Source organism: Stomoxys calcitrans, chromosome 5 (genome assembly GCF_963082655.1).
Source record: "Stomoxys calcitrans chromosome 5, idStoCalc2.1, whole genome shotgun sequence".
Lineage (NCBI taxonomy): Eukaryota > Metazoa > Arthropoda > Insecta > Diptera > Muscidae > Stomoxys > Stomoxys calcitrans.
Window position 1 is genome coordinate 157,371,946 of NC_081556.1, and position 27,074 is coordinate 157,399,019.

At 37.4% G+C, this 27,074-nt stretch overlaps 1 protein-coding gene across 2 annotated transcripts; it reads right to left on the reverse strand.

The window, feature by feature from the left end:
- Positions 1-647: 647 nt before the first annotated feature.
- On the reverse strand, positions 648-25,145 carry LOC106087609 (protein eiger). 2 transcript variants are annotated; one of them, XM_059370170.1, is made up of 7 exons: positions 24,156-25,145; positions 17,547-17,678; positions 6,367-6,650; positions 6,084-6,185; positions 5,904-6,013; positions 3,199-3,330; positions 648-1,567 (listed from the first exon to the last, which is right to left on the reverse strand). In XM_059370170.1, exons 1-7 carry the CDS (start codon positions 24,336-24,338, stop codon positions 1,194-1,196), a joined length of 1,317 nt encoding a protein of 438 aa, XP_059226153.1. In that variant the 5' UTR covers positions 24,339-25,145; the 3' UTR covers positions 648-1,193. The 2 variants fall into 2 exon arrangements, with proteins under 2 accessions (XP_059226153.1, XP_059226154.1); XM_059370171.1 differs by having other exon boundaries at positions 3,199-3,312; positions 24,156-25,142.
- Between the last annotated feature and the right edge of the window lie 1,929 nt (positions 25,146-27,074).

A 27,074-nucleotide genomic window follows, 5' to 3' on the forward strand; every position in this document is an offset into this window, starting at 1 on the left:
TTATTTGACCCATTATGACAATATGGGAGTCAAGCGAAAGGTATTTGAGAGTAGAAAACGAATTTGATATCCAATTTTGGAGCCAAGTGTTTTGGGGTACCCCCTAAAGCACCCCCTAAACTTAGCTTCATTATCGATGAGAGTAAAGAACGAATTTAATATCTATTTTCAGTGCAAGGTGCCGTTGGCCACCCGAGCCACAAAACATCCTCGAAACGGTTCATGTTTACCGGCCATGGCAATATGAGGCTCAAATTAAAGGGATTTGGAAGTGCAGCACGAATTTGATATCCATATTTGACTCGAAATGTGTGAAGTGCCATCCCTCCCCCAAAGAGCACTTCTCATTTTCTTAAGATTTTATGAAACACACTAAAATTTTGAAAAAAATTTTTGTTTGATTTTTTTTTTGGATATAAAAAATTGTCGACTTTTAACATCCTATTTTCGCCCAAAACATGATCTTATATGATAAAAAAAAACAAGTTTCATTCGTCAAATTTCATTAGGATAATTTCAATACAAATTTCATTAGGATACCTTTTTCCTAACTCGAGCTGGAATTTTTCGAAGACAGCTCTATTCTTGGATATTTTCTACCCATTCGTCGTTAATGGGGGTTGAAAAAGTTGAGAACGTGATATCTGTCTTTTTGTGACTCTTTAATATTTATTGATATTTTTTTTACAACATATACATATTTAAATACAAAAATAGTTGTTCGTGTTTTTGTATAATAATTTATTAGTAAACTAACTACTACTAAATTTCCCATGAACATTCCATTAAGGAATAGGGGATACTTCCCTCATATCAATAATGACAATGCTGTAGCCCGATTAAAGTTTAAGCTCAATGATAAGGGGCCTCCTTTTTATGCTAAGTCCGAACGGCGTGCCGCATAGCGACATCACTTGGTAGAGTAGTTTTAAAATTAATCTTTTTTTGATGTTCACGCCGGGATTTGAACCTCTGCGCCACGGTGGCCTCCTAACTAAACTATGTAGGACTGTGGCATAAATTATTGTGTCTACTGAGGCAAGCAGTCGCGGCTGATAAGAAGAGGAGTATTTAAATTTTTTTTGTGGTTAGAAAATTATATTTAAATAGATACTAACAATAACTTAAGATTTAAATATAAAATTTTTATATATATATATATTTATATAAGTGATCGTTCGATTCGCTTCGCATTAAATTTTAATCAAACCGAAATAACTACGATTGTTACCATCCTCCAGATATGCCTTACGATCGCTGTGGAAATCTCGAATGTGTATGTGCTCATCACGTTTCAGATATATTAGACCGCTGGTGTGGCATGTATTGATGACACTGTTGTTGTTGGTGAAAATATTGCTCAAGCACTGCAGGAATGGCTTATGGCCATGGAATATGATGAAACCATTTTGGGGATAGGGATTGTGATAGCATATTTGCGCATAGACATAATAAAGACCCGATTCGTGAACTGTTAAAACTCCATTTTCCACATGGAAAAAGGAGTCCAGAGAATCGCGTTCATTTGTCCAACTTGGTCTGCCGATATACATATCGCCATTGTAAGCTTAAAAAATAATAATAATAAGAAGAAAAGAACCAATTGTATAAAGAATATTGAATGATTGATATGATTCTAATATTTAATATATCGGGTTTTCCAATAAGGGCTTGACAACTTTTTTTTTTAAATAAAACGCAAAGCATGCGAGATTTTTCAAAAACTTTATTATAGACTTGAAGTACGCGGGCACGTTTGCATTTGTTAATGCGTTGGACCCAGTTTTCAATGACTCGATCAAACATTTTAGCCGAAACGGTCGCTATTTCTCAATTCAAAGCTCTGAGCACTTCTAACGTCATCGGCTTGTTAGCATAGATCAATGACTTGACGTACTCCTAAAAAAATAGTCTAGAAGCGTCAAATCTCACCAACGCGGCGGCAAATTCGACTGTGTCATTAACTTATTTACTCTTCAGTAAATCAATTGGAACTTGTGCAGGAAGGCCACATGTCGTTCAGGTCCATATATTCCAATCCAGGCCAAAAATAATCAGTGAGCATGTTGCTTTAGTGATGCCAATCGTCACGTTACCATGAATGGACGGTAACGTAAAGATTGGCATTGTCGACAAAGAAGTATGCCCCAATCACTGATAGAAAAATGACGGTACTTTGCCAATACCTCCAGTTATTATTTTGTTCGCGTCATTGGCAAAGATTTTTAATACTATTTGGTATCAATTCAATACCACAAAAAGGAGGCTATTAAAAATTAACGGCGTCACATTTGTATTCTTGTCATCGCGCCTGAAGTGTTGTTAAGCTATGTACTTAAAATATTGACGCCATTACAAAATATTTGTTAAACAAATATTGTGATTAAAAGGTTTTAATAAAATTTGAGCAAGTAACAACCTGTGAATGGAAATTGTACAAATTCTAAGGACATTCTACATCAAAACCGTGATTGTCTTTTCTGTGGAAAACGATGTCATTTTGGAGTATTAATATGAAAACCACTTCTGGGAATCAATGGATATGGAATCAATTGCTGAATACAAAGAATTGAGGTTGATCACGGTTTAACATTATTTCTGTAATTATTAACATAAATAATCGATATAAAATTAGATTAAAATTATTCTCAGTGTTTTTTTTTTTGGGTTCATTAGGGGGTGGTATAATCAATAACGGTTTGGTACTAAAACCAATAATAGTCTGGTGCAAAAACTAATAATAAATTGGTATTAAAATCAATACTAGTTCGGTATTAAGGCTAGTACCAAACGGTACTACTCATTTTATGTTTCATCCTTACCATCCGGTATTGTTTTTGTACCATACGGCGTCGCTTTACTATCAATACCGTTTGGTACTAAAATGAGCACGTTTAGTATCAATGTTTCTCTGTGTGATGTGGATGTGGATGAAGTGAAGATTACTGAAGCACATGTACGATTAATATGTAACGGTCACCGACTCCGAATTTCGGTAGTAAACGTTTATGATTTGCAGAAGTTGTTCATTCGTGTACTTTACCCTGATGAAAATGTTGAGTATACTGAATAAATCGACATGAGAGTTCGATTATTAGTGTAAGAATGCGTTCACAAATTAAATTCAAAGTTGTCAAGTCCTTATGGGAAAACTATTTATAGCTGAAATATTAAAAAACAAGAGCTAATTTTACTCACAATTAACTCGTACAGTTGCATGATGATTGGGAATTTTGTGAGTTAAATGGAAATGAGCTGCTGGCTTCGTTGTCTCAACTTCATTGAAGCCGATTTCTTGGGCCACGGTTTTTGCTGCAACGGAAGAATTACCTAAAATTTATTACAATTACGTAGCATTCAAAAATTAAGTTCTTAAGACTATAGAAAAAACAAAAAAAAAGGCGTAAAGTTCAGCCGGGCCGAACTTTGGATACCCACCACCTCGGGTATATATGAAAACCACATTTCGTAAAAATCTGGTGAAAAATGCATGCCTTATGCCCCATAGCAGCTATATCAAATTATGTTCCGATTTGGACCAAATATAAATAAGTACAAGTCATTGTTCAATTGCGTCTAAAAAATAACCGATCTAAAAATAAACCGATCTGAACCATATACGACACGGATGTCGAAAAGCCTAACATAAGTCACATTGGCAAATTTTAGTGAAAACGGATTATAAATGCGTCTTTTATGGCCCCAAAGCCTTAAATCGAGAGATCGGTCTATATGGCAGCTACTTCCTAATCTGGACCGATCTGGGCCAAATTGCAGAAAAATTGCGGCGGGCTTAACACAACCCATTGCCCCAAATTTCGGCGACATCGGACAATAAATGCGCCTTTTAACGGTCCAAAACCTTAAATCGAGAGATCGGTCTATATGGCAGCTATATCGAAATCTGGACCGATCTGGGCCATATTTAGAAGTATATCGAGGGGCTTAACACAACCCATTGCCCCAAATTTCGGCGACGTCAGACAATAAATGCGCCTTTTAACGGTCCAAAACCTTAAATCGAGAGATCGGTCTATATGGCAGCTATATCCAAATCTGAACCGATTTGGGCCAAACTGAAAAAGGATGTCGAGGAGTCTAACACAACTCACTGTCCCAATTTTCGGCGTAATCGGACAATAAATGTGCCCAAATTCATGAGCCAAAAACCTTATATCGAGAGATCGGCCTATATGGCAGCTATATCCAAATCTGGAATGATCTGGGCCAAATTGAAGAAAGATGTGGAAGGACATAACACAACTCACTGTCCCAAATTTCAGCAAAATCGAATAACAAATGTGACTTTTATGGGCGTAAGACCCTAAGTCGGCGGATCGGTCTATATGGGGCTATATCCAAATCTGGACCGATCTGAGCCAAATGGAAGTAGAATGTCGAATGGCCTAACACAACTCACTGTCCCAAATTTCAGCAAAATCGAATAATAAATGTGACTTTTATGGGCGTAAGACCCTAAATCGGCGGATCGGTCTATATGAGGCTATATCAAGATATAGTCCGATTTAGCCCATTTTCGAACTTAACCTGCTTATGGACAAAAAAAAGAATCTGTGTAAAGTTTCAGCTCAATATCTCTATTTTTAAGGACTGTAGCGTGATTTCAACAGACAGACGGACGGACATGGCTAAATCGTCTTAAATTTTTAAGCTGATCAAGAATTAAAAAACAGAAGAAAAAAAACAAATAAGAGCGTGCTAAGTTTGACCGGGCCGCATCTTATATACCCTCCAAAGTGGATCGCATTTGTCGAGTATACAATAGAACTCGACAAATGCTGTATAGCGCTGTATTTCTTTATAGGCTAACAAAGAATATTGAACAAGAACTGTTATGCTATTGGACCTACATCAAGTTATAGTCCGATTCGGACCATAAATGTTATATTTCAGTCCATTCGGATAAAAATTGCGCCTAGTACTGGCTAAAAAAGCAAAATCGGGAGATCGGCTTATATGGAAGCTGTACCATATTGGACACGAATGTTGAAGGTCATGAGAGAAGCCGCTGTACAAATATTCTGCCAAATCGGATGAGAATTGCGCCCTCTAGCGACTCAAGATGTCAAGATCCCAGATCGGATTATATGGCAGCTATATCAGATTATGTACCGATTTGAACCATACTTACCACAATTGTTGGGAGTAATACCAAAATACCACGTGCAAGATTTCAGTCAAATTGGACAAGAATTGAGCCCTCTAGAGGCTCAAGAAGTCAAGACCCAAGATTGATTTATATGGCAGCTATATAAAAACATGGACCGATTTGGCCCATTTACAATCCCAACTGACCTACACTAATAAAAAGTATTTGTGCAAAATTTCTAGCGCCTAGCTTTACTCCTTCGAAAGTTAGCGTGCTTTCGATAGACGGACGGACGGACAGCCAGACGGACATGGCTAGTTCGACTTAAAATGACATAACGATCAAGAATATTTTATGGGGTCTCAGACACATATTTCGAGGTGTTACAAACCGAATGACGAAATTAGTACACCCCCATCCTATGGTGGAGGTTATAAAAAACAACAAGCAGCAACGTTTTCACAGTTAACATAGTGAGAAACCTAAAAAAAGAAGTGTGAATTTCTCAACCTTGGGAAATTTTTATTTATATTCGTCCTAAGATTACTCGTAATCCTTGCTTTTAAGGGATATGTTTCTAAGATAGTTCTTTTAATGGATTTTTCTGTTTGAAATAAAAACATTTTTTTATGAAACATTTCCCTCTCAATTAAATACAATATACATACATACATGACATGTATAAGACTCATAAATGTATGAGGTTCAAGTGATTTACATGCCTCCTGTTTTCTTAGACAATAGTCAAAAAATCTGTAGAAAGCTGATTGAGTTAAAAGTTTTTAAATCTTACCACTCTTGACCGCTGGAAACTTTCGTCTTCGTGAGTAGGAAGGGCGCAATGGGCTGCGACGTCTATCGGCATTATCTGCCGCTACTAAAGTTGGTTTGGACAACGATTTGCTAAATGCGGGACAAAACAAAACATTAATAAATATAACTAAACCAATGCTGCATGTTATACTATGCCTACCGAAGACTGGGAGTGCGATTAACTTGCTGTTCTAGTGACTCCTTATCATTTAAAGTGTCATCTTCCTTGATAGGGGTTTGGATTGATCGAGTTTTTCTCTCTCTATGATAAAGAAAATTTGCATTAATAAACAAAAGTCTCTATTTGAATCATGATTGACATTTGACAATTTCAGTTGCTGCAATGTTTAGTCTCTAGAAGATAAGGGAAATGATTTTCCTTTACCTTTCTAACATATTGCAAATAAAATTGCTGGGTGTATATCAGAACTTAAAAAGCTTACCCTGGCTGTGTCTTTTTCGTTGAGCCCTGATATTTCTCATAATCCTCATATAAATTATCATATTCTTCGCTGTCATCATCATCGGCATCTGCATCGTCATCTTCCTTTTCAAAATCGATGAATTTCTTCATAATTTCATCGTAGTCAAAATCATCGGTATCATCATCACCCTCGTCGTCTTCTTCATCATCGTCGTCATCCTCATCGCCATCTTCATCGTTTTCCTCTCCACTGTTACTTTCTTCTTCATCGAGTAGCATATCATCAATTAATGCATTGTTATTCTATTAATAAAAAAAAGCACAAGAGAAAAACACATAAATAAATATTTCAAATAAAAAAACCGAAAATTCCGAAACAAGATAATCACATCAATTAAGATTTATACACTCTGCACAACTATTCTAAATGGATTTCAATTCATTAATTCCAAATGCCACACGAACGAATGAACGAAATCATTTCATTTTCATCTTCATCGATATTTCAAATTTCATTTCATTAAAAAGAAATGCGCATTTCCTTATACAAGTTAATGGATACATTGTATTGGACATACATCAGCATGGCGATTTCAAATCTTCTACAGCATATAAAACAATAATCTAGTGTAGATTTGTATAACAAATTATCTATTAGCTTTGAGCTTCGGGCTAACAACACAAAGGAGAGCCATGTCTGTGTTATGTGGACTCATATCTATGAACGAAGGAAGATAAGAAGAGCTTCCATCACCACAATGTCTAAAGTCCCCAATAGGTCATGTTTTGGCTTACCAACGGCTGCTCAGTATGAAAGATTCGAAGTGCGAAATTATTAGATGCATGGAGCGAATGAAATCAGCATAATTGCACGCAGTTTTGCTACATGATGAAAAGAACAAAGTGGTGATGATGGTAAAACATTTTTTGTGTTACAACTATATGTCGCAATTGTCTACTAATCTCATGACTTCCAATATAAATTTTGAGAGAAAAAACCAATAACAAGAAAAATCCTGTATCTTCAGACGAAAATAGTGGGCAATATTGTTTTAGGCACCAAAACATACCAGGCCTGGCATAACTATGAACTCCACACCGGTTGGAATTTTGATCTCCGGAGTTTGTCACTATTATGGGAAGCTCAGCTGGGAGCTTCCAGGCGGGTCCACAGGTCGCGGATAGTAGAAAACTATGAGGAGAAGCTACAACTGCAGTCGCATACAATCAACGATTTCAAGTGAAGAGTCTCAATGAGAGGACGGACTGCACCGGTTCTTACCTAAATACTGAGTGCCTGGTATACTCGAAAAGAGGCAGCGAGTTATTGGCACGTTTAAATAACTGAAGGGCATCACATTCCACGTCACTTAATCCTAAGAATCGGAACGACCTTACTTATATGAGGTTACAACTGCAACACTTTCCAGAAATTTTACTCCCAAACATTGCCCGAACGATTTATGTTAAAAGTTGGGGGTCTTTGCAAAATTTTTTCTCAGTTTCCCCCTAAACATGGCCCTAAATATGTAAAGGGTTTTTCAATAGGGACTTGACAATTTTGAATTCTTCATTAATCTACCAAAGGGGAGGAACATGGGCTGTTAACCATGAGAATGAATATCATTAGAATGAAAGGTTGTCATTGATTACAGGAAACAAATCGCCAGACAGACAAGCGGAATGGACACAGACAACACACCACTGGCTGACGTTTCATGTGCCTCATCAGGGTCCCAGCATCAGCGTCAACGTGTTCACTGAGCCTCCCGTCTGTCGGCTCACAGTTCTTGGCACACTTGTCTCTGGTAATTAAGCGTAGAAAAATGTAAATTTTGCCCATGAACATTCCACTAAGCAACAGGGGCAAACTTCTCACATATCAATGAGTGCAGTCCGATTCAAGTTTAAGCTCAATGATAAGGGGCCTTCTTTTCATAGTCGAGTCCGAACGGCTTGCCGCAGTGCGACACCTCTTTGGAGAGAAGTTTTACATGACATAGTACCTCACAAAAGTTGCCAGCATTAGGAAGGGAAAACCACCGCTGAAAATATTTGTCTGATAGTCTCGCCAGGATTTGAACCCAGGCAATCAGCGTCATAGGCGGACATGCTAACCTCTGCGCTACGGTGGCTTAGAATGCAAAGGGGATTTCCTATGAAATCTAAGTACACCACAGCAAAACCAACAACTGCTGCCTGCTGTACAACATCTTTTCGTGTGTCATTCCTTCATCTAGAGATTAATGAAGAATATATGAAATCAATGACCTAGCCGCAATCGGCAACCATAACGAACTTTTAATTTGATTTGTGAACGCACCAATCATCGAACTGTCACTATCAATTTATTCAGTTAACTCAAAATATTTATCATGATAGCGTACACAAATGAACAACGTCTGAAAATCATAAAAATCATTTACTACTAAAATTCGGAGTCGGTGAGCACTACTTTAAGAGCAAAATCATCTTCAATAACGATGCTCATGTTTGGCTTAATGGGTCAAAATGCAATATATGAGTTATTGGTTAGGTGAAATCCACATATGCTTCAGTAATCTACAATTCATCCACAAAAAATAATTGTTTGGTGAGGTTTGCATGCTAGCTGCGTCATTGGGCCATACTTTTTCGTCGAGGATGCCAATAGTTACGCTACCGCAAATGAACAAGGCTACCGCACCATGTTCACTATTTAATGTTTCTTTAATTGGAAGATGTTGATTTGGACGGTGCCACAACCACACGTTACAATCGATTTATAAAAGTGTAAGGTGTTATCTAGGAGGCCACAACAGGCTTGCATGTCCGACTATGACGCTAAATTCGAATTATGGCAAGAACATCAGGTCCCTGTGGATCCTTGGATTACTTCGGTAACGGATGACTCAACCAGCGGAGGGTTAAGTTATCTAAAACGCTTTTTTAGACACTCACGAACTTTTTCAAGTTGCCTCACGCACTCTCACGAGACAAGTTTAATGAAGAAACAACGACAAGATCTTGACTCGGGAGGAAATCACGACTCACGTTTTAAAATATGTTCTACCGATTGAGATTCTATTGCAGGATATTGTCCGGCTTTGGACCTGTGTTTAATTCTTTCTATTCAAAGAATAGTATAGAAAAGAAATAAGAGCGTGCTAAGTTCGGCCGGGCCGAATCTTATATACCCTCCACCATGAATAGCACTTGTCGAGTTCTTTGGCGGAACCTCTTTTTAGGCAAACAAAGAATAATGAATAAGAACTGTTATGCTATTGGAGCTATATTAAGTTACAGTCCGGACCATAAATGAAGGGAATGCTGGACATTGTAGAAGTCATTGTGAACGGTTGATATAGCAGCTGTATAAGGTTATGAACGGATTTAGACCATACACAGCACAGTTGTTGGAAGTAACACCAAAACACGACGTGAAAAATTTCAGTCAAATCAAGAATATATATACTTTATGGGATCTTAGACGAATATTTCGAGGTGTTACAACAGAGTGGCGACATTGGTGTAGCCCCATCCTATGGTGGAGGGTATAAAAAACATTTAAAAGTCAGCAAAAGTGTGTTGTTGCTAGAAGCATTTGACTGGTTTCCCGTATCGCGATTCCATTTTTGACCAAGAAAAATCGTCATCATCAATTATCCTAAATAGTCTTTTTATTTGCCCTAGATTCGAATGAAAGCAGCATATGTTTCCCTTTGGTGGGGAACCTTTAAAGCTTGAACAGATTCGAAGTCAGAATATTGGGTAGTCATCAAAGAATCAATTCTTGAATAAGGGTTGGAACTCTTTCGGCTTTTCAAGTGAACAACTGTCAAACTCCATTTAAAAAAAAAAATTGTAAATGAAAAATTTGTGAAAATTTAAAATGCTTTTTTTTGCCTAATTACTTAAAAGGCACAACCAATCCTAGTGTAATATCATGGAGGGATTGTGGATGAAGTGCAGAAAATTTGCCATAAATAGGTTTAAGTAAATTAAGATATTTCGTTGAAGTTTTTCACGACTAAAAACGGAGTACCCTGCTTAAGAGATATTTCGACGTTTGGGAAATGAAAAACATCCTAAAAACTTCAAATAGTGCTAAGTTTTGGTAATATATATTTTTGACCTCGGTATGTTTTTCTTTTTTTTTCAAAATTGCTATATAGTGTGCATTTTCTGCATATCTTATTTTATTTTGTTATATTTTTCATTTTCAATTCGTTGCTTGGAATTTTGAAATTTGTCATACTCTCTGTATATACTATGAGTGTGTGTCTTCCATCGAAGAGTAATAGAAAATAAAACGGAAAGCTGTCACCGCACCATCTTGATTACGAGACTGTCCATAGCAAAGCAAGACAAACACATAATCCATGCGCGATAAAAATAGACGGCATTTTAAAATTATCGCAGAATTTTAGTTTTGCGTATATTTGATGGATTACACGCCAAATTGAACAAATGTTCGGACTTCTCAACCAAAAACATAGCTACTACAATATATTGTATGTACATACATATGTATGTATTGTATGTTCGTAGGTACATAAAAATACTTTCGGCAGTCATACATTTTGTTGAAACATCCACTCTTTGTGTGACATTAGTCTTTGGACGGATTGTGCAATGTTTGGAGGAGCACTAAATCTAAATGTTCTTCCCTGTGCTTTGTAGTAGAAAAGTACTGCAACATGGACCTTTGGTCTATTAACGTTTTGAAATTTAGTGTAAAAAAATATGGATATGCACTTTTGTGGCAAACCGCAAAAAGAATGATTGTAAAGAAAAATAGATTTAACAAGAGATTTCACTCACGTGCGTATCTGATATTGCGCATTGACTTATTGAGCGGATTTCTTATGTGATTTGGCACGAAAATCATTACTCACGAGAAAATCACGTAAGCGTTGTTTTTTCTCGTAAGCGTACCAATAGAGTACCAATCTTAAATCGATTCCTTGTTGGCTTGAGAAGCCACACATACATTTCTTATTGATGTTTGTAGATCGTATGATACTGCGCATTCACTATAACTGTTCAAATTTGAGCAGAAGGTTGCTATGGATGCCCAAAAAGTAATTGGGGATTTTTTAAAAGCAAGTAAATGCATTTTTAATAAAACTTAGAATGAACTTTAATCAAATATACTTTTTTTACACTTTTTTTCTAAAGCAAGCTAAAAGTAACAGCTGATAACTGACAGAAGAATGAATGCAATTACAGAGTCACAAGCTGTGAAAAAATTTGTAAACGCCGACTATATGAAAAATCCGCAATTACTTTTTGGGCAACCCCATATATATGTATAATATTTGGCGTTTAATGTACTCACAACCGAAGGATGGGAGTATATTCATTTTGTAATTCCGTTTGCAACACATCGAAATATCCATTTCCGACCCTATAAAGTAAATACGAATGCAAATTTTGCCCATGAATATTCCACTAAGGAACAGGGGCAAACTTCTCACATATCAATGAGTGCAGTCCCATTCAAGTTTATGCTCAATGATAAGGGACCTTCTTTTCATAGCCGAGTCCGCACGGCGCGCCGCAATGCGACACCTCTTTGGAGAGAAGCTTTACATGACATAGTACCTCACGAATGTTGTTAGCATTAGGAGGGGAAAACCACCGTTGAAAATTTTTTCTGATGGTCTCGCCAGGATTTGAACCCAGTCGTTCAGCGTCATAGGCGGACATGCTAACCTCTACGCTACGGTGGCCTCCTAAAGTAAATATATAAATATAAATATCGAGATCGTGGTAAAAATCTAAAACGATCGAGCCATGTTCGTCGTCTGTCCGTCGGTCTGTTGAAATCACGCAGTCTTCAAAATAGAGATATTGAGCGGAAATTTCGCACAGATTCTTTTTTTAGGTTAACTTCGCAGATGGGCTATATCGGATTATGTCTTAATATAACCCCCATATAGACCGATCGGCCGATTTAGGGTCTTAGGCCCATAAAATCCACATTTATTATCCGATTTTGCTGAAATTCGGGACAGTGAGTTGTGTTAGGCACTTCGACATCCTTTTTCAATTTGGCCTAGATCGGTTAAGATTTGGATATTGATGCCATATAGACCGATCCACTGATTTAGGGTCTTGCGCCCATAAAAGCCACATTTATTATCTGATTTAGCTGAAATTTTGGAAAGTGATATGTGTTAGGCCATTCGACATATTTCTTTAATTTGGCCCAAATCGGTTCAGACTTGGATATAGCTGCCATATAGACTGATCTCCAGATTTAAGGTCTTGCGCCCATAAAAGGCGCATTTATTGTCCGATTTTGCCAAAATTTGAGACACGGAGTTGTGTTAGGCCCTTCAATATTCTTCTTCAATTTGGCCCAGATCGGTCAAGATTTGGATATAGCTGCCATATAGACCGATCTCTCTATTTAAGGTTTTGGGCCCATAAAAGGCGCATTTATAGTCCGGTTTTGCCGAAATTTGGATACAGGTGTCATATAGACCGATCTAAGGTTTTGGGGCCATAAAGGTCGTATTTATTGTCCGATTTCTCCGAAATTTGGGGATGTGTATCGTGTTAGGCTCTTCGACAACCTTCTGCAACTTGGCTCAAATCGGTTCAGATTTGGATATATCAGCCATATAGACCGATATCTCGATTTAAAGTCTTGACCCCATAAAAGGCGCATTTATAGTTTGATTTCACTGAAATTTTACACAGCGACTTATGTTAGGCTTTTCGACATCCATGTCGTATATGGTTCAAATCGGTTTATTTTTTTTATTTAGCTACTTAAAAGACCAATATATTGTTTTATACAATTGAACAATGACTTGCACTTATAAGTATCCTATTGTAAACATTATAAACTCGACTACTATATCAATGCAAATTTCCCATCCATGAACATTCCACTAAGGAACAGGGGCAAACTTCTCACATATCAATGAGTGCGGTCCGATTCAAGTTTCTAACTCAATGATAAGGGGCCTCCTTTTTATACCCGAGTCCGAACGGCGTGCCGCATAGCTACACCTCTTTGAAGAGACGTTGAAAAGGCATTGTACCTCACAAATGTTGTCAGCATTAGGAGGGGAAAACCACCGTTGAAAATTTTTTCTGATGGTCTCGCCAGGATTCGAACCCAGGCGTTCAGCGTCATAGGCGGACATGCTAACCTCTGAACCACGGTGGTTTCCAATATATCAATAGTTATATCCAAGTATGGGCTGATATGGGCCATATATGATTGAGGTGCCGAGAATTTTTAAACAAATCACAGATTCAGCGTGATCGGTCAAAAGTTCCGCTTTTCATGGTAATAACCCCCTTAATCAGAAGATCGGTGTATAGTTGACAGTAGTCAGTATCTAGTTGACAGTAGTTTACTATAACTATACTTTTTCTTCTGTTTTTGAACCGTTACCAAACTAAATGTAAGAACCACCACCAAACCACAAGTAAGAACCAAAGTAAAATTAATTTATATTTTTATACCCTTCACCATTGGGTGGGGTATACTAATATCGTCATTCTCATAAAGTATATATATTCTTGATCGTCATGGCATTTAAAGTCGATATAGCCATGTCCGTCGTTCATCTATCTGTCGCTAAAAGCGCTAACTTAAGAAGGAGTAAAGCTACGCGCTTGAAATTTTGCACAAATACTTTTTGTTAGTGTTGGTCGGTTGGGATCGTAAATGGGCCAAATTGGTCCATGTTTTGATATAGCTGCCATATAAACCGATCTTGGGTCTTGACTTCTTGAGTCTCTAGAGGGAGCAATTCTCATGAGATTTGGCTGAAATTTGCATGATGTGTTATGTTATAGCTTCCAACAACTGTGCTAAGTATGGCGCAAATCGGTACATAGCCTGATATAGCTGCCATATAAACCGATCTGGGGTCTTGACTTCTTCAGCTTTTAGAGGGCGCAATTCTTAATCGAATTGGCTGTAATTTCACTTGCAACAACTGTGCTAAGTATGATTCAAATCGATTCATAACCTGGTATAGCTGCCTTACAAACCAATCTGGGATCTTGACTTCTTTAGCCTCTAGAGGACGCAATTCTCATCCGATTTGGCACAAATTTTGTCCCATTGATACAGCTCTCATATAAACCGATCTGCCGATTTTGTTTCTTGAGCCCCTACCAGACGCAATTCTTGTCCGATTTGACTGAAATTTTGCATGTCATGTTTTGGTATCACTTTCAACAACTGCGCTAAGTATGGTTCAAATCGGTCCATGTTTTGATATAGCTGCGACATAAACCGAACTTGGATCTTGACTTCTCTAGAAAGCGCAATTATTGTCCGATTTGACTGAAATTTTGCACGTAGTGTTTTGGTGTCATTTCCAACAACTGTGCTAAGTATGATTCAAATCGGTTCATAATCTGGTATAGCTGTCATATAAACCGCTATTGGATCTTGACTTCTTGAGCCAATAGAGCGTGCAATTCTCATCCGATTTGGCTGAAATTTTGTACAACGGCTTCTCTCATGACCTTCAACATACGTGTCTAATATGGTCTGAATTGATCAATAGCTTGATACAGCTCCCATATAAACCGTTCTCCCGATTTTGCTTCTGGAGCCCCTACAAGGCGCAATTCTTATCCGTATAAACTGAAATATTACACATTACAATATTCTTATTTATTATTCCTTGTTTGCCTAAAAAGAGAAGTTTTAAAGTTTAAAGTTTTCCTCATGTTTAGTTACATTTAAAAAAAAAATGATTTTGGTAAATCATTTATTCGAAATATTATTTTCCATGACTAAGTATCTTATTCACACTATTCTATGATTGTCAAGTGAGTCGAACATCTACATATTTGGTAATTTGACATGCACATGGTTGAGTACGAGTTTTTTTGTCGTGAAATTTGTCATGTCTTCAGCGTGTAAAAGTATGCTAAACTGTATTTAGAGAATCGTGTAACTGGCTCAGTGACAATACAATTTTGTTTGTTCCAAATAAAATGTTAAGCGACAACTCCTGACAAGTGGGCTGACTGCGTGAACGACCCCACACACACACACACACCCCACTGCGGTGCAATGAATCAGGCGTCAATGGCATTGTCAGTGTTCTACTGTTGCTCTCTTCTGCCCGCCCAGATGCCGGAAATATAAAAGTTGAATATTTTCACAAATGCGCTTTTTGGTGGAACCCTCCCAGCCAACACGCTGCCACTGTCGATCTGCCTGCCTATGGTGAATTGCCATGTGCCAATGACCAAAGCTGCTGGTATGACACATGCATGCGAATGCGTCTTCACTTCATCAGCGTGTACGCACTTTTGTAAAGTGCATAAATCATTTTGATTTTAGAACTTTGTTTACACATTTCCCTCGACGGAACTCACATTGGATTAGAGGATACATTAGACATGATCACCAGATAAATCTCTGATGGTGTGGTGGCACGTGTGGAAAAGAGCCCGCATGGTGGTACGCTTATCCAGTCGAGTCGATCATACATAAGCATCAAGCCAGCACACTAATTCCTCCCAAGTAATTTGTGGGGAGGATCATAAATAACATCAGCTATGTACGAGTGTGTGGAGAATTTTATTGATGGTCGATGATTCTGTAGCAAGGGGCGACAAGTTAGCAACCTGACCTATTGCAACTCAAATTGATATGGGAGGGTATGCCCTCGACAAAAATGCAACGATAACAATTAGAAAATATGCTATTTTCGGCTGATTTTGGGGGTTTTTTTTATAGCCAACACACTGAAACTTTTGGCAGGCTTATTTTTGTGTAAGCTCATTGTTCATACTATTTTGTTTTAAAAGATTGAAAGAATACGCTAATAACTCAGGTTAGGCTGGGTAAAAGTTGGACGCTTCTTCAGGCAGCTTTAGCCTTGTAAAAGTGTAAATTTTTCGTGAAAATAGTGATAAACTACGATTTTCCCATTTCAGTTGCTCAGTTGTTCATAGTAATTTATCAATATTTTTACAAAACATGTTCGCTTTCACAAGGTCAAAACTGCTGGAAAGAGCGTTCTAATGCTTTTGCTACAATTTTGTCTAGATCGAAAAACTCAATGGTTTGGCTGTTATAGGCCAAAATATCAAAAAAAGAAAAACAAAGAGAAAAAACTACAAGCCAAAATCTGGAGGCTCTATTTTCACCGTAGCTGTAGGATCTAGAGCACATTTTTGCTCAGCACATTCCCAAGAATCATAAACGCGAAGGACCCCTTAAGATGTTCAAATCGGCCCACCCTAATGTACATTTCTCTGTTCGTTTGAAAATTCCAGCATTATTATTTTGCTTTTTTTTCTAATTGCAACCACTGTGCGTCGTCCTGTGTATTTGGATACTTGTTAAATGCTGTAGGATTTTGTATCGCCAATGCCAACGAAATCAATTTTAATCACGTATTAAAGAAAACAAGAAAGAAAAATTAATTTAAATTTACCAAACAATTGAGGCTAATATTGAAATATTGATTAGCCCTAATAGAGGCGTATATTGAAACTATTTGAATAAAATGCATGTTGCATTCCTTCAGCTCTTGTATTCTGTGTGTGTAGAACAAAAAACAAAAACATTCACTTCACCAACCAACTGCAACAATAGTATAGACCATATAAATGTCTATTAAAACTAATTGTTGATGTGTCATATTTTACAAATTCGACACAGTCTAATAATGTGGGTAGTTGTGGACTAAAAATATTTGGCAATCTGTCGCCCGATTGTGCTCTTGCGCCCCGTACAGAATATGCAAATGGGGAAATGTTTCTTTCTATGACATTCATACAAATTCAACATGCTGCTGCTGTACGACTGCAAAGTAATGGCGCCCAAAACATTTTTAAGCTAATTAAACGGCCAGCAGCTTTAGTACCCCAAATGGTTCATCTTCTGCGTTGCTCTATAATCCAAAAGTTTGCCAGTCTGGTTTCCGTTGTATTGCCAATCGAGTGTAGAGCATTATTATTTTTTTTTTATTTGTTTTCTTTTTCTGCTTTCATGATTCCATATTTAAAAATATGAAAAGATAAAAAATGATGATCACAGATATCTTTCAAGCCCATCATAGCCATGTGATTTTACGACCACATTGAGTGTTGTCTGCTTCATAACAACCCTACGATAATTCAAATTCGCGCTTTAAGTGGCTTTGTGGCGTGGTGTGTTGTGCGTGGTGTGCCTCTAATGTTTATTGTCGCACTTAATTTAGAACTATCGATTCTTACCTCATCCTCTTTCTCGATATCAATTAAGCCATCCAGATATTCGAGTCCCAAACGCTTTTGCATGCTTTCAATGATATTGTTCAGTGATTCCACTTCTGTATTTAAATGTGATATGCGCACAGTGTTCCATATCTATAAAAAGAAAGGAAATTTAAAAGTTTTTGCAAAACAAAAAAAAAACTGAGAAAAGAGTGTCATGAAATGAAACATGATCTACTTATACATAATAAGTAAAAGACGCCTTCAGTTCTGCCGGGCACAATTTTAGGTACCCACCACTATAGATATATGCTTAATGCTAAACTCAAAGAAATTTGTTGTTCAAAATAGCAAAAACATTTGCTAAAAAATTTAATTTTTGCCTGCTAAAAATGGCAAACCGGTGATGTATAATTAAGTTTGCTGAGGTTATGGAAAGAACATTTTACCAAGTTGCTAGTGTAGGACGATGGCGGCGAAGAGGATATCGCAGAATCAATCCCTGGTGATGGTATAGAATGTTTGCCTCCTAGTCAGAATGAGGTCCAAGTAGCAGTGACCCGACTAAAGAACAACAAGGCAGCAGGAGCCAACGGGTTACCCGCTGAACTATTTAAGACCGGAGGTGACACGCTGATAAAGCGCATGCATCAGCTTGTATGCGCGATCTGGCTAGAAGAACGCATACCCGATGATTGGAACCTCAGCATACTATGTCCTGTACACTAGAAAGGAAACAAGACGGAATGTGCCAACTACAGAGGAATAAGTTTCCTCCCCATCGCATACAAGGTACTTTCGAGCGTACTGTGTGAAAGATTAAAACCTAAAGTCAATTAGATAATTGGGCCCTATCAATGCGGCTTTCGACCTGGTAAATCCACCCTGGACCAGATATTCACAATGCGCCAAATCGTGAAAAATACCCCAGAAGGGCAAATCAACCCCTACCATTTCTTTGCTTACTACAAAGCCGCTTTCGGTAGCCCTATACACGCAAATGTATTTGAAACCATATCTGAGCTTGGTATCCCTGCAAAATTAATAAGACTCTGCAGGAAGACACTTGCTGATACGCGTTTCTCAATAAGATAGGGAAAAAATCTCTTCGAACCATTCAATACCAAACTAGGTTTCAGACAAGGAGACAGCTTATAGTGTGATCTCGTTAATATGCTGCTGGAGAAGTTTTTATGAGATGCAGATGTGAAGAGAACACATGCTACTCGCCTACGCCGGCGACATCGACACCATAGGTCGGTCACCGGAAGTAGCAACTGCCAGCCTTTGGAAGAATCGAAAAAGAGTCAGTGAAAATGGGTCTAGCAGTAAATGGAGATAAAACGAAATGGATGGTATCAACTCCTCAAATAAAGATTAAATAAAGAAAATGGAGAAAATTAGGAATCACAACTTTGAGATAGTCAGTAACTTTATTTATCTCGGCACAGCTGTAACCGAAACGAATGACACCAGTTTTGAAATAAAGCGGAGAAAAATACTGGGAAACAGATGTAGCATCCGTTCAGATTAAATAGGCAATTTAGAAACAAGGCCGCCTCCAGACAGACGAAGATTACACTTTACAAGACACTGATACTACCCGTTTTGTTATATGGTTGTGAGGCATGTGTACTTGTAAAAGCAGACGAGGCAGTGATTGGAGTGTTTGAGAGAAATATTCTTCGTAAAATATATGGACCAGTTTGCGTTAAGGGGAATACAGGCGTCGTATGAACCACGAGCTGTATGACGACGATAGCACAGTTACACGCATCAAAATACAACGGTTGCGTTGGCTAGCTCATGTTGTCAGAATAGATGAAGAAGCTCCAGCAAAGAAGTCTTTTGAAGGCAACCAGGGTGGTACACGCAAATGGAAGACCAAAGGTCCGATGAAAAGATCAAGTGGTTGGAGACACCACGAAACTTGGTATCAGAGATTATAATAAAAAGAGCGCAGAAAATCGATGGAACTCTATTCTACGTTCGGCTAGTGGAGCAAATGCTCTGTCATAGCCAATTAAAGTAAAGCAAGGTATGGTAGTTGTTTTATTAATTAATTGATATTTTTCACATTAATAAAAAACTTTTTATTGCATTAAATTAAATTGGATGGGTTATAAAACAATCCGTATCACCTTGCGAGCAAATACATTCAAACTATAATAACTACGGTTCACAAATGACAACATTATTGCAAATTACCCAAAATTTGACAAACATATATATGAGAGCAATATCTAATTCTGAATCAATTTCGAGCAAACTTCTCAGATAATGTGGTAGTCGACAAGAAAAGCGTTGTCCAAAGATTTGGCAAGATAAGTCAAATATTGCGCTTGTAGTGGCTCTTGGCGTGAAAATCAGGCGATACACATATATGACAGGTATATCTAAATCCGGGTCAATTTCTATGAAATTCACCAGTAATGTCCACAGTCACAAGAAAATCCTTTCTGCCAAATTTCGAATCGGTTAACAAATGACCATTTTATTGCATTATTACTGAAAATCGGATGAACATATATATGGGAGTTATATCCAAATCTGAACCGATTTTTTCCAATTTCAATAGGCTTCGTCTATAGGCCTGTATCAAATTTTAATACGATCGGATGAAAATTGCGACCTGTACTTTGTACACAAATTAACATGGACAGGCGGACAGACAGTCGGAGAGTCGAACGGACAGACGGACATTGCTAAATCGAATCAGAAAGTGATTCTAAGTCGATTGGTATACTTATCAATGGGTCTATCTATCTTCCTTCTGGGTGTTACAAACAAATGCACTAAGTTATAATACCCAGTACCACAATAGTGGTGTATGGTATAATGATGCCGGCAATAGTTTTAAGTGTTGCCACTATAGTAGTTTTTTGCCATTTTCCTCGCTATAAGCAGAGTACTACTTTTCGGCCTATTTTTAGCCAACGTTTTTTTATATGGAGTTTGACAGCATTCCGCCTTGGTCGACTGACCAATCAATACAAACGGGTGTTAGTTCCTGGCAAGTGTTGAATTCCGGTTGAACATCCTAACGTCAGGGATAAGAAGACGAATATCCCTGGAATACACGCCATGAAAATAACGATAGAGCAATACAAAGCTACCAACATTCCGACGATGTTCAAGAGAAGCAATTGAGTTGGATACCCTACTGTCCCCAATCAACACCATCGCTCTCCGTTGAATCCGGTCAAGTAGCTCCAAGGATGATTTTGGAGCTCCTGCCCATATATAAGAGTTATATTCCATCCTCGGCCTGATGTAGGTAGTATAGATATTGGGAAGACCAGAAAGAGAGAAATAATTCTTAAACCGCTTAAGAAAGCCCAAACACTTGAATGCTTCTTTCGACACTTGGAATACGTGTTTTGACCAACGGACATCACATTGTATCTTCATGCCCAGAAATCAAGAGCATCTGAGTGTTCAATGTCGCTATCGTCGATATATATCGACTATTGCAGTGGGTGAGAGAATCGCTAAATGGGCGTAAGGATCGCAAACATTTTTTTGCATGTATTTAGCAACTACCTGCGATTAGAAAAATATATCTTCTAATTGGGGAGTTTGAACTTTACGTTGTGAGAACTCGAAGGTTTTTCCAATTTTTTGCGTGAAAAATTTCATTTAAAACGGATCTACATTAAGACCTTTTTAGAATAAAATAAGCTAAATTGAGAGTTTAAGGTCAAATTTTCTTTCTAGAGTAGAAAGAATGGAATTACATTTTTCGACCAAAAAATGCCAAAATTGTCTTTTTGTTTATAATTTTTGATTTAGAACTCGCATAACTTTTGACTGAGGAACGGATCTTGGGATATATGGTGGCAAAAATATACCAAACTTTGTTGGCTACTCAAATCTGATTAATGTTGGAAATCATGAAAGAATAACATAACAGAAAAATAAATAACAGCACGTGTCGTTAAGCGTACCAAGCTACACAACTTGCAAAATGAGGTTTAATAAAGGTATCAAAGATGCTATTAGACTATATACTCGTACGTATATATGTCATATGACAATTCAGCAAAGCAATTCTCAATTGTTTGTCCTGACACCGCAGAATCAAGCCATCCCTTGGCTTGAATAGTGTTTTCTCCCAAAATAGCAATGATAAATCCAGACGCGAAATTGTTTTGAATCCATAGCTTAAAAAATCACAATACTAGCCTTACTAAAACGACTTAAACTTCTGAACTACCTAGTATACCAGTTCATTAATTCCAAACCCGCTTATTAACTATTGTAGTTCCAAAGTAATCAGGACTAGTTCCACTCTTGTTTCAGTGTAAACAACTGGTGAATTTAACATGGGTTTGTCCCTGGAACTAGTACTTCTGCTAATTCCAAGAAACTCCTTCCATAATTGATTTTTTTTATTTAAGTCTATAGATATTAAATACCCTTACACACTAATAAGAATATATTTACAAATGTATTAACTTAAGAATTTAAAAGTAATATGATGTTCCTTTTTAAATTTTCTCGATTATCAGATAGATCTATTATATCTTTCAGTTGATTAAATTGATAACATAGGTGCCGAAAAGGATCATTATTGTCATAGTTCTATAATAAGAAATTTTCAAAATATCTTATAGGTCTGATAGGAACGTTAAAGAAAATTGGACTCAAAAGAAAGCAATAATCTATTTGACCATGAATTGAGTTAGTCAAAAAGGTAATGTTTATCATGGTTCTACGACTTTTTAATGTAGGAAGCTTTATAAGATTTAATCGGTACTTATACGAAGGTAATGAACTTCTGTCCCACCCATTTCGACGGAGACAAAATATTAAAAATTGTTTTTGAACCGATTCTATCAAATCAGAATGAATATTGTAGTACTGATCCCATAGCACTGAACCGTACTTGAGATTACTTCTGACTAGCGACATATTTAAGTTTTTCGTCACAGAGAAATCATTAATTTCCTTACTCTAGCGTTTCATGAAGCCCACCACGTGCTTTATGTACAACCATTGAGATGTGTTGACAGAAGTTTAAGCGTTGGTCTAGAAGAAATCCAAGATCTTTAAAGCTATAGACTACTTCAAGTTGATTGGAACCCAAAAAGTAGCTAGTTTTAAGATAGGTTATTCTTTAAAATGATATGTGTTTGCATTTGGAAATATTAAGTTCCATAAAATTCTGGTTGCACCATTTGTAAAGAGTATCAAGGTCATACTGAAGATAACATTGATCATCAGAGTCTCTCGTCGATCTGAAGATCTTTACATCATCTGCATACATCAAAATATTCGAGTGCTTTAAAGTAAAAGGACAGCACAGGGCCAAGATAATTTCCCTTAGGAACACCTGAAGAGACAACCATTGATTTGGAAACTGCAGTACCAAATTTAACTCTTTGACTACGTCCAGTCAGAAATGATCTGATCCACTTTAGTAAAGAGGGACTGAAACCAATAAGGTTTATTTTTCTTAACCGAAGGTTGTGGTTGACTTTATCAAATGCTTTACTAAAATCGGTATAGATAGTATCCGTTTAGTAGCGTTCCCTAAAGCTTGTAACATTTGTCAATGTCTGAAAAAAATAATTTTCATTTCTCTGCTTGCTCTCGGTTTTTTTCTCTGTCACTCTCCCCAGTTAAACAATTTTGTAAGTTTTGTCAGTGGTCATCTAAAGTTTGGTAATCTTCAATGCATCCTCTAGCCTACCGACATCGCTTTGTTAATGATGGAATAACTTAATAAGCATTACAGCACAGCAATAAGTTATAAATTAAATTAAAAAAATAGACATCACTTAAAAAAATGTAATTTGAAATAAACTAAATAATTAGGCCAAATTTTCTAAAATTAGTTAAAAGAAAAAAATTGCCTGTCAAGGGACTCGAACCTCGGTTTATCAGTGGCAATCATATTTTTGGTAGAGCAAATTCTTTATCGCACGCAAGAAACACGTTCATATTTTTTGAAACCGACCCCTATCAGTTCGGTATATAGTATTTGAGAACCAAATGCATAAATAAATACATTTATTAGAATTTTGCGCAAAATGGAACTGCAGCTACTGATGGTACCAACTGGATGCTGACCGGACAACTGGGTAGTTTATCTACCAATCCATGCCCATAGACATTTCATTAAGGAACAGGGACAAACTTCTCACATAACAATTAGTGATGTCCGAATCAAGTTTAAGGGACCTTCCTTTTATAGGCGAGTCCGAACGTCGCGGCGTGCCGCAGTGCCACACTTCATGCATGGCATAGTACCTCGTAATTGTCGCCAGTATTAGAATGGGATAACCAACAGCTTAAAATTTGTTCCAATGTTCTCGCCAGGATTTGAACCCTTGTATTTAGCGCCTTAGGCGGACATGCTAATCTCTGTGTTACGGTGGCCTCATCCTCCTCAGATTAAAATAAAATGTTGCAGGTATATTTTTGCCAGTTAATTATTTAAGGTACATGGAGTTTGTGGTGCAATTTAGTAAAATCCTATAGACTTTTCAAGTTGTTAACAAAAGTGTTTTTTGAAATTTAGCATTGCAATATTTTAAAATGTCTATAAGAATGCTGGCAGTTATATTAACTGCGGATGGTCAGTCAGTGGAGGTGGTTTCTAATGTATCCTGTGCTTAAACTTACCGCATGGCCCAATAATGATGAGACCAAAAGCACTAGAAATGCACTTGCCACAATTACAATTAAGTAACGGCTGCCGCGATGATGAACGGAAGAAGCACTTGAATGAGAGGTTGTCACATAGTCCACGCTACCGGGAGGTGTAATGAACGGTTTGAGTGTCTCGGCGGTCATGATCACTGGCATGCACTGGCTGACAACCAAACAAAATTATTAATTTAATTAAAACTTTGCTCCCCAGATGACTAGAAGGGCCTCCTCTTCAGCTTTGTTTTACTTCTGAGATGTGGATTTTCGTTCGGTTGATACACTGTGTGTGTGTGTTAATTCTTAATGTTCACCGTACAAGAAGGGATACATCAGTGTGCATGGTATTCATCGAATGAGCGAACGAGCGAATGCAATGAAGGTAAGCCAAACACTATTCGCAGTGAGCAAAAAAACAAAAACAAGTTTCTTTGAGGGCACTCTCTTTGATTTTTGCAGCACTGATCTCGTACGAGTACGTGTATAGATAGATAGATTGGTTGCCGACGGCCCTTATGCGTCGTGGATTCAAGTCACGAGAGTATCTTTTTTGGGTTTCTTCTTTTTCTGTTTGAGATTATTTTCTTTTTCTCATAAATGCAAATGAGCCTTTTGGCAATTTTCTCTTCGATCAGCAATCTCTTTCTGTTATGTATTCTGTTGTTATTTTTGTTTTTTTTTTTTCGATATTATTACTGATTTTTTCTTATATTGTGTAGCATTTAATACATTTTTTTTATATTGTTATCACCATCACTTAATTTTCAACAAAGATTTTAGGATTTTTGTTTGGCGTATTATACCGAGCATAGGCATACAAATCTTTGCCATGGGAAAAAAAGAAGAAAAAAGAACATACGTTCGTATGAGGTCCGTTCGTTCTTATGACCCGCACGCGACTGAATTGTATTTCCTTGCGTCTATTTTGTTTTAAATGATCAACGAGTAATCAGACTGCGGAGACTCGGTAATTCTCATTGTTGTTGACACAGCCAGCCACCAGTCAGCCAACTGCTAATGATGTCCACTGTCGTCCAAAAGTAGCGGAGAGGCATTGATGTGTTTGTTGTTGATGTTGGAAAAAGAACACTTTTCCACAACACCCATTGTTGTTGTTGTGGGAAAGGAATCTCGACATTCTTTTGCAAGACATACAAACGTACCCAGCGTAGCCTAGTATATGGCCAGTAAAAATTCGCCTCGGATGGATGCCTGTGTGCATTTAAATACAAACAGGGATGTAAAAGACAGGCCTATTCAGTAGGCGCCACTGAAAATGAGAAAACAATCCAAAATTGGGGAGTAATTTCAAAATGAATAATTTGCCCCAAAATTCAAATGAAATAACTCCCAAATAAATAAAATACAATAAGTGCCCAAATGGCATCTGCTTGCAAACGAAGCTGGCATATGTTGTAAATTTTCTGGTGTTGGCAAAAGGTAAAAGGGCAATGTTTTGCATTTTGTCTGGGCAAGCAACACATTCAAATCTAGCGGACCTATTCCTCGTTGGTAAGTTCATCCTCAGATGAATCATTCTCGGAATCTTCTTTAAAGATATTTGGACTCATGTTAACACATATGTGAATTTGGTTAAAGAAGTCATTGCAATAAAAGAGTAAAAATGCAAATTTTGCCCATGAACAGTCCACTTAGGGGCAAACTTCTCCCATATCAATTAAAGCAGTCCGAGTTTTAAGCTCAATGATAAGGAGCCTCCTTTTTATAGCCGAACGGCGTGCCGCAGTGCGAAACCTCTTTGGAGAAAAGTTTTACATGCCATACTACCTCACAAATGTTGCCAGCATTAGGAGGGGCAAATATATCAAAGAGTATTTTCTTTAATTTAGCTTGGCAAAAATGGAAGCTATTTTGGAGAGTTGTTTCAATTTTGGGGTGTTATTTCATACGGACCTTTTCACTGTTTTACGTTAGCGTTAATGCAAATTTCCATAAAATTTTACTCAAAATGAGTCTCGTTGAAATTTTATCAGTTCGATAAGAAACTTTAATTTTTAAACAATCGAAATGTCTTGGAATGAAATACACGATTGTTTAAAGAGCTGCCTAAATCGATAAAAATGTAAATTTTTTATTTTTTCAGCTTTTCTTCCCCATAGGTAGATGAGTCGCAGTCAGAAACCACAGACAGTACTTTATCAATACCGACTGATATTATTTTGACAAATATTTATTATAACATGCCTTAAATTGGTTTCCCAAATTCCGTTCTGGAGATTTTTCACTTAAAGATGAGCCACGTTCAGGTCGGCCAAATGAAGTTGATGATGACCAAACCAAAGCATTAATCGAATTGGATCGTCATGTAACTGAGCGTGAGATAGGAGAAAAGTTAAATATACCAAAATCAACCGTTCATTATCACATAAAAAGACTTGGACTGGTGAAAAAGCTTGATATTTGGGTACCACATGTATTGAAAGAAATTCATTTAACAAACCGAATCAAAGCTTGTGATATGCACCTTAAACGCAATGAATTCGACCCTTTTTTAAAACGAATCATAACTGGAGATGAAAAATGGATTGTTTTTAACAACGTTAGTCGAAAACGATCATGGTCCAAGCATGGTGAACCAGCTCAAACCACTTCAAGGGCTGATATCTACCAAAAGAAGGTTATGCTGTCTGTTTGGTGGGATTGGAAGGGTGTGGTATATTTTGATGAATTCGGAAGTTTACTGTCAACAATTGGACAAATTGAATACAGCCATCAAGGAGAAGCGACCAGAACTGGTCAATCGTAAAGGTGTCATATTCCGCCAGGACAACGCTAGGCCGCATAAATCTTTGGTCACTCGCCAAAAACTGAGTGAGCTTGGCTGGGAACTTTTGATGCATCCACCATATAGCCCTGACCTTGCACCATCAGTCT

Coding starts and splice junctions, on each gene's coding strand:
- LOC106087609 (XM_059370170.1), bottom strand. CDS start 24,338: ATGCCAGTGATCATGACCGCCGAGACACTCAAACCGTTCATTACACCT. Junction 6,651..17,546: donor ATATCGAGAAAGAGGATGAG/GTAAGAATCGAT, acceptor TTTTATTAATAG/AATAACAATGCATTAATTGA. Junction 1,568..3,198: donor TGCAACTGTACGAGTTAATT/GTGAGTAAAATT, acceptor TTATTTTTTAAG/CTTACAATGGCGATATGTAT.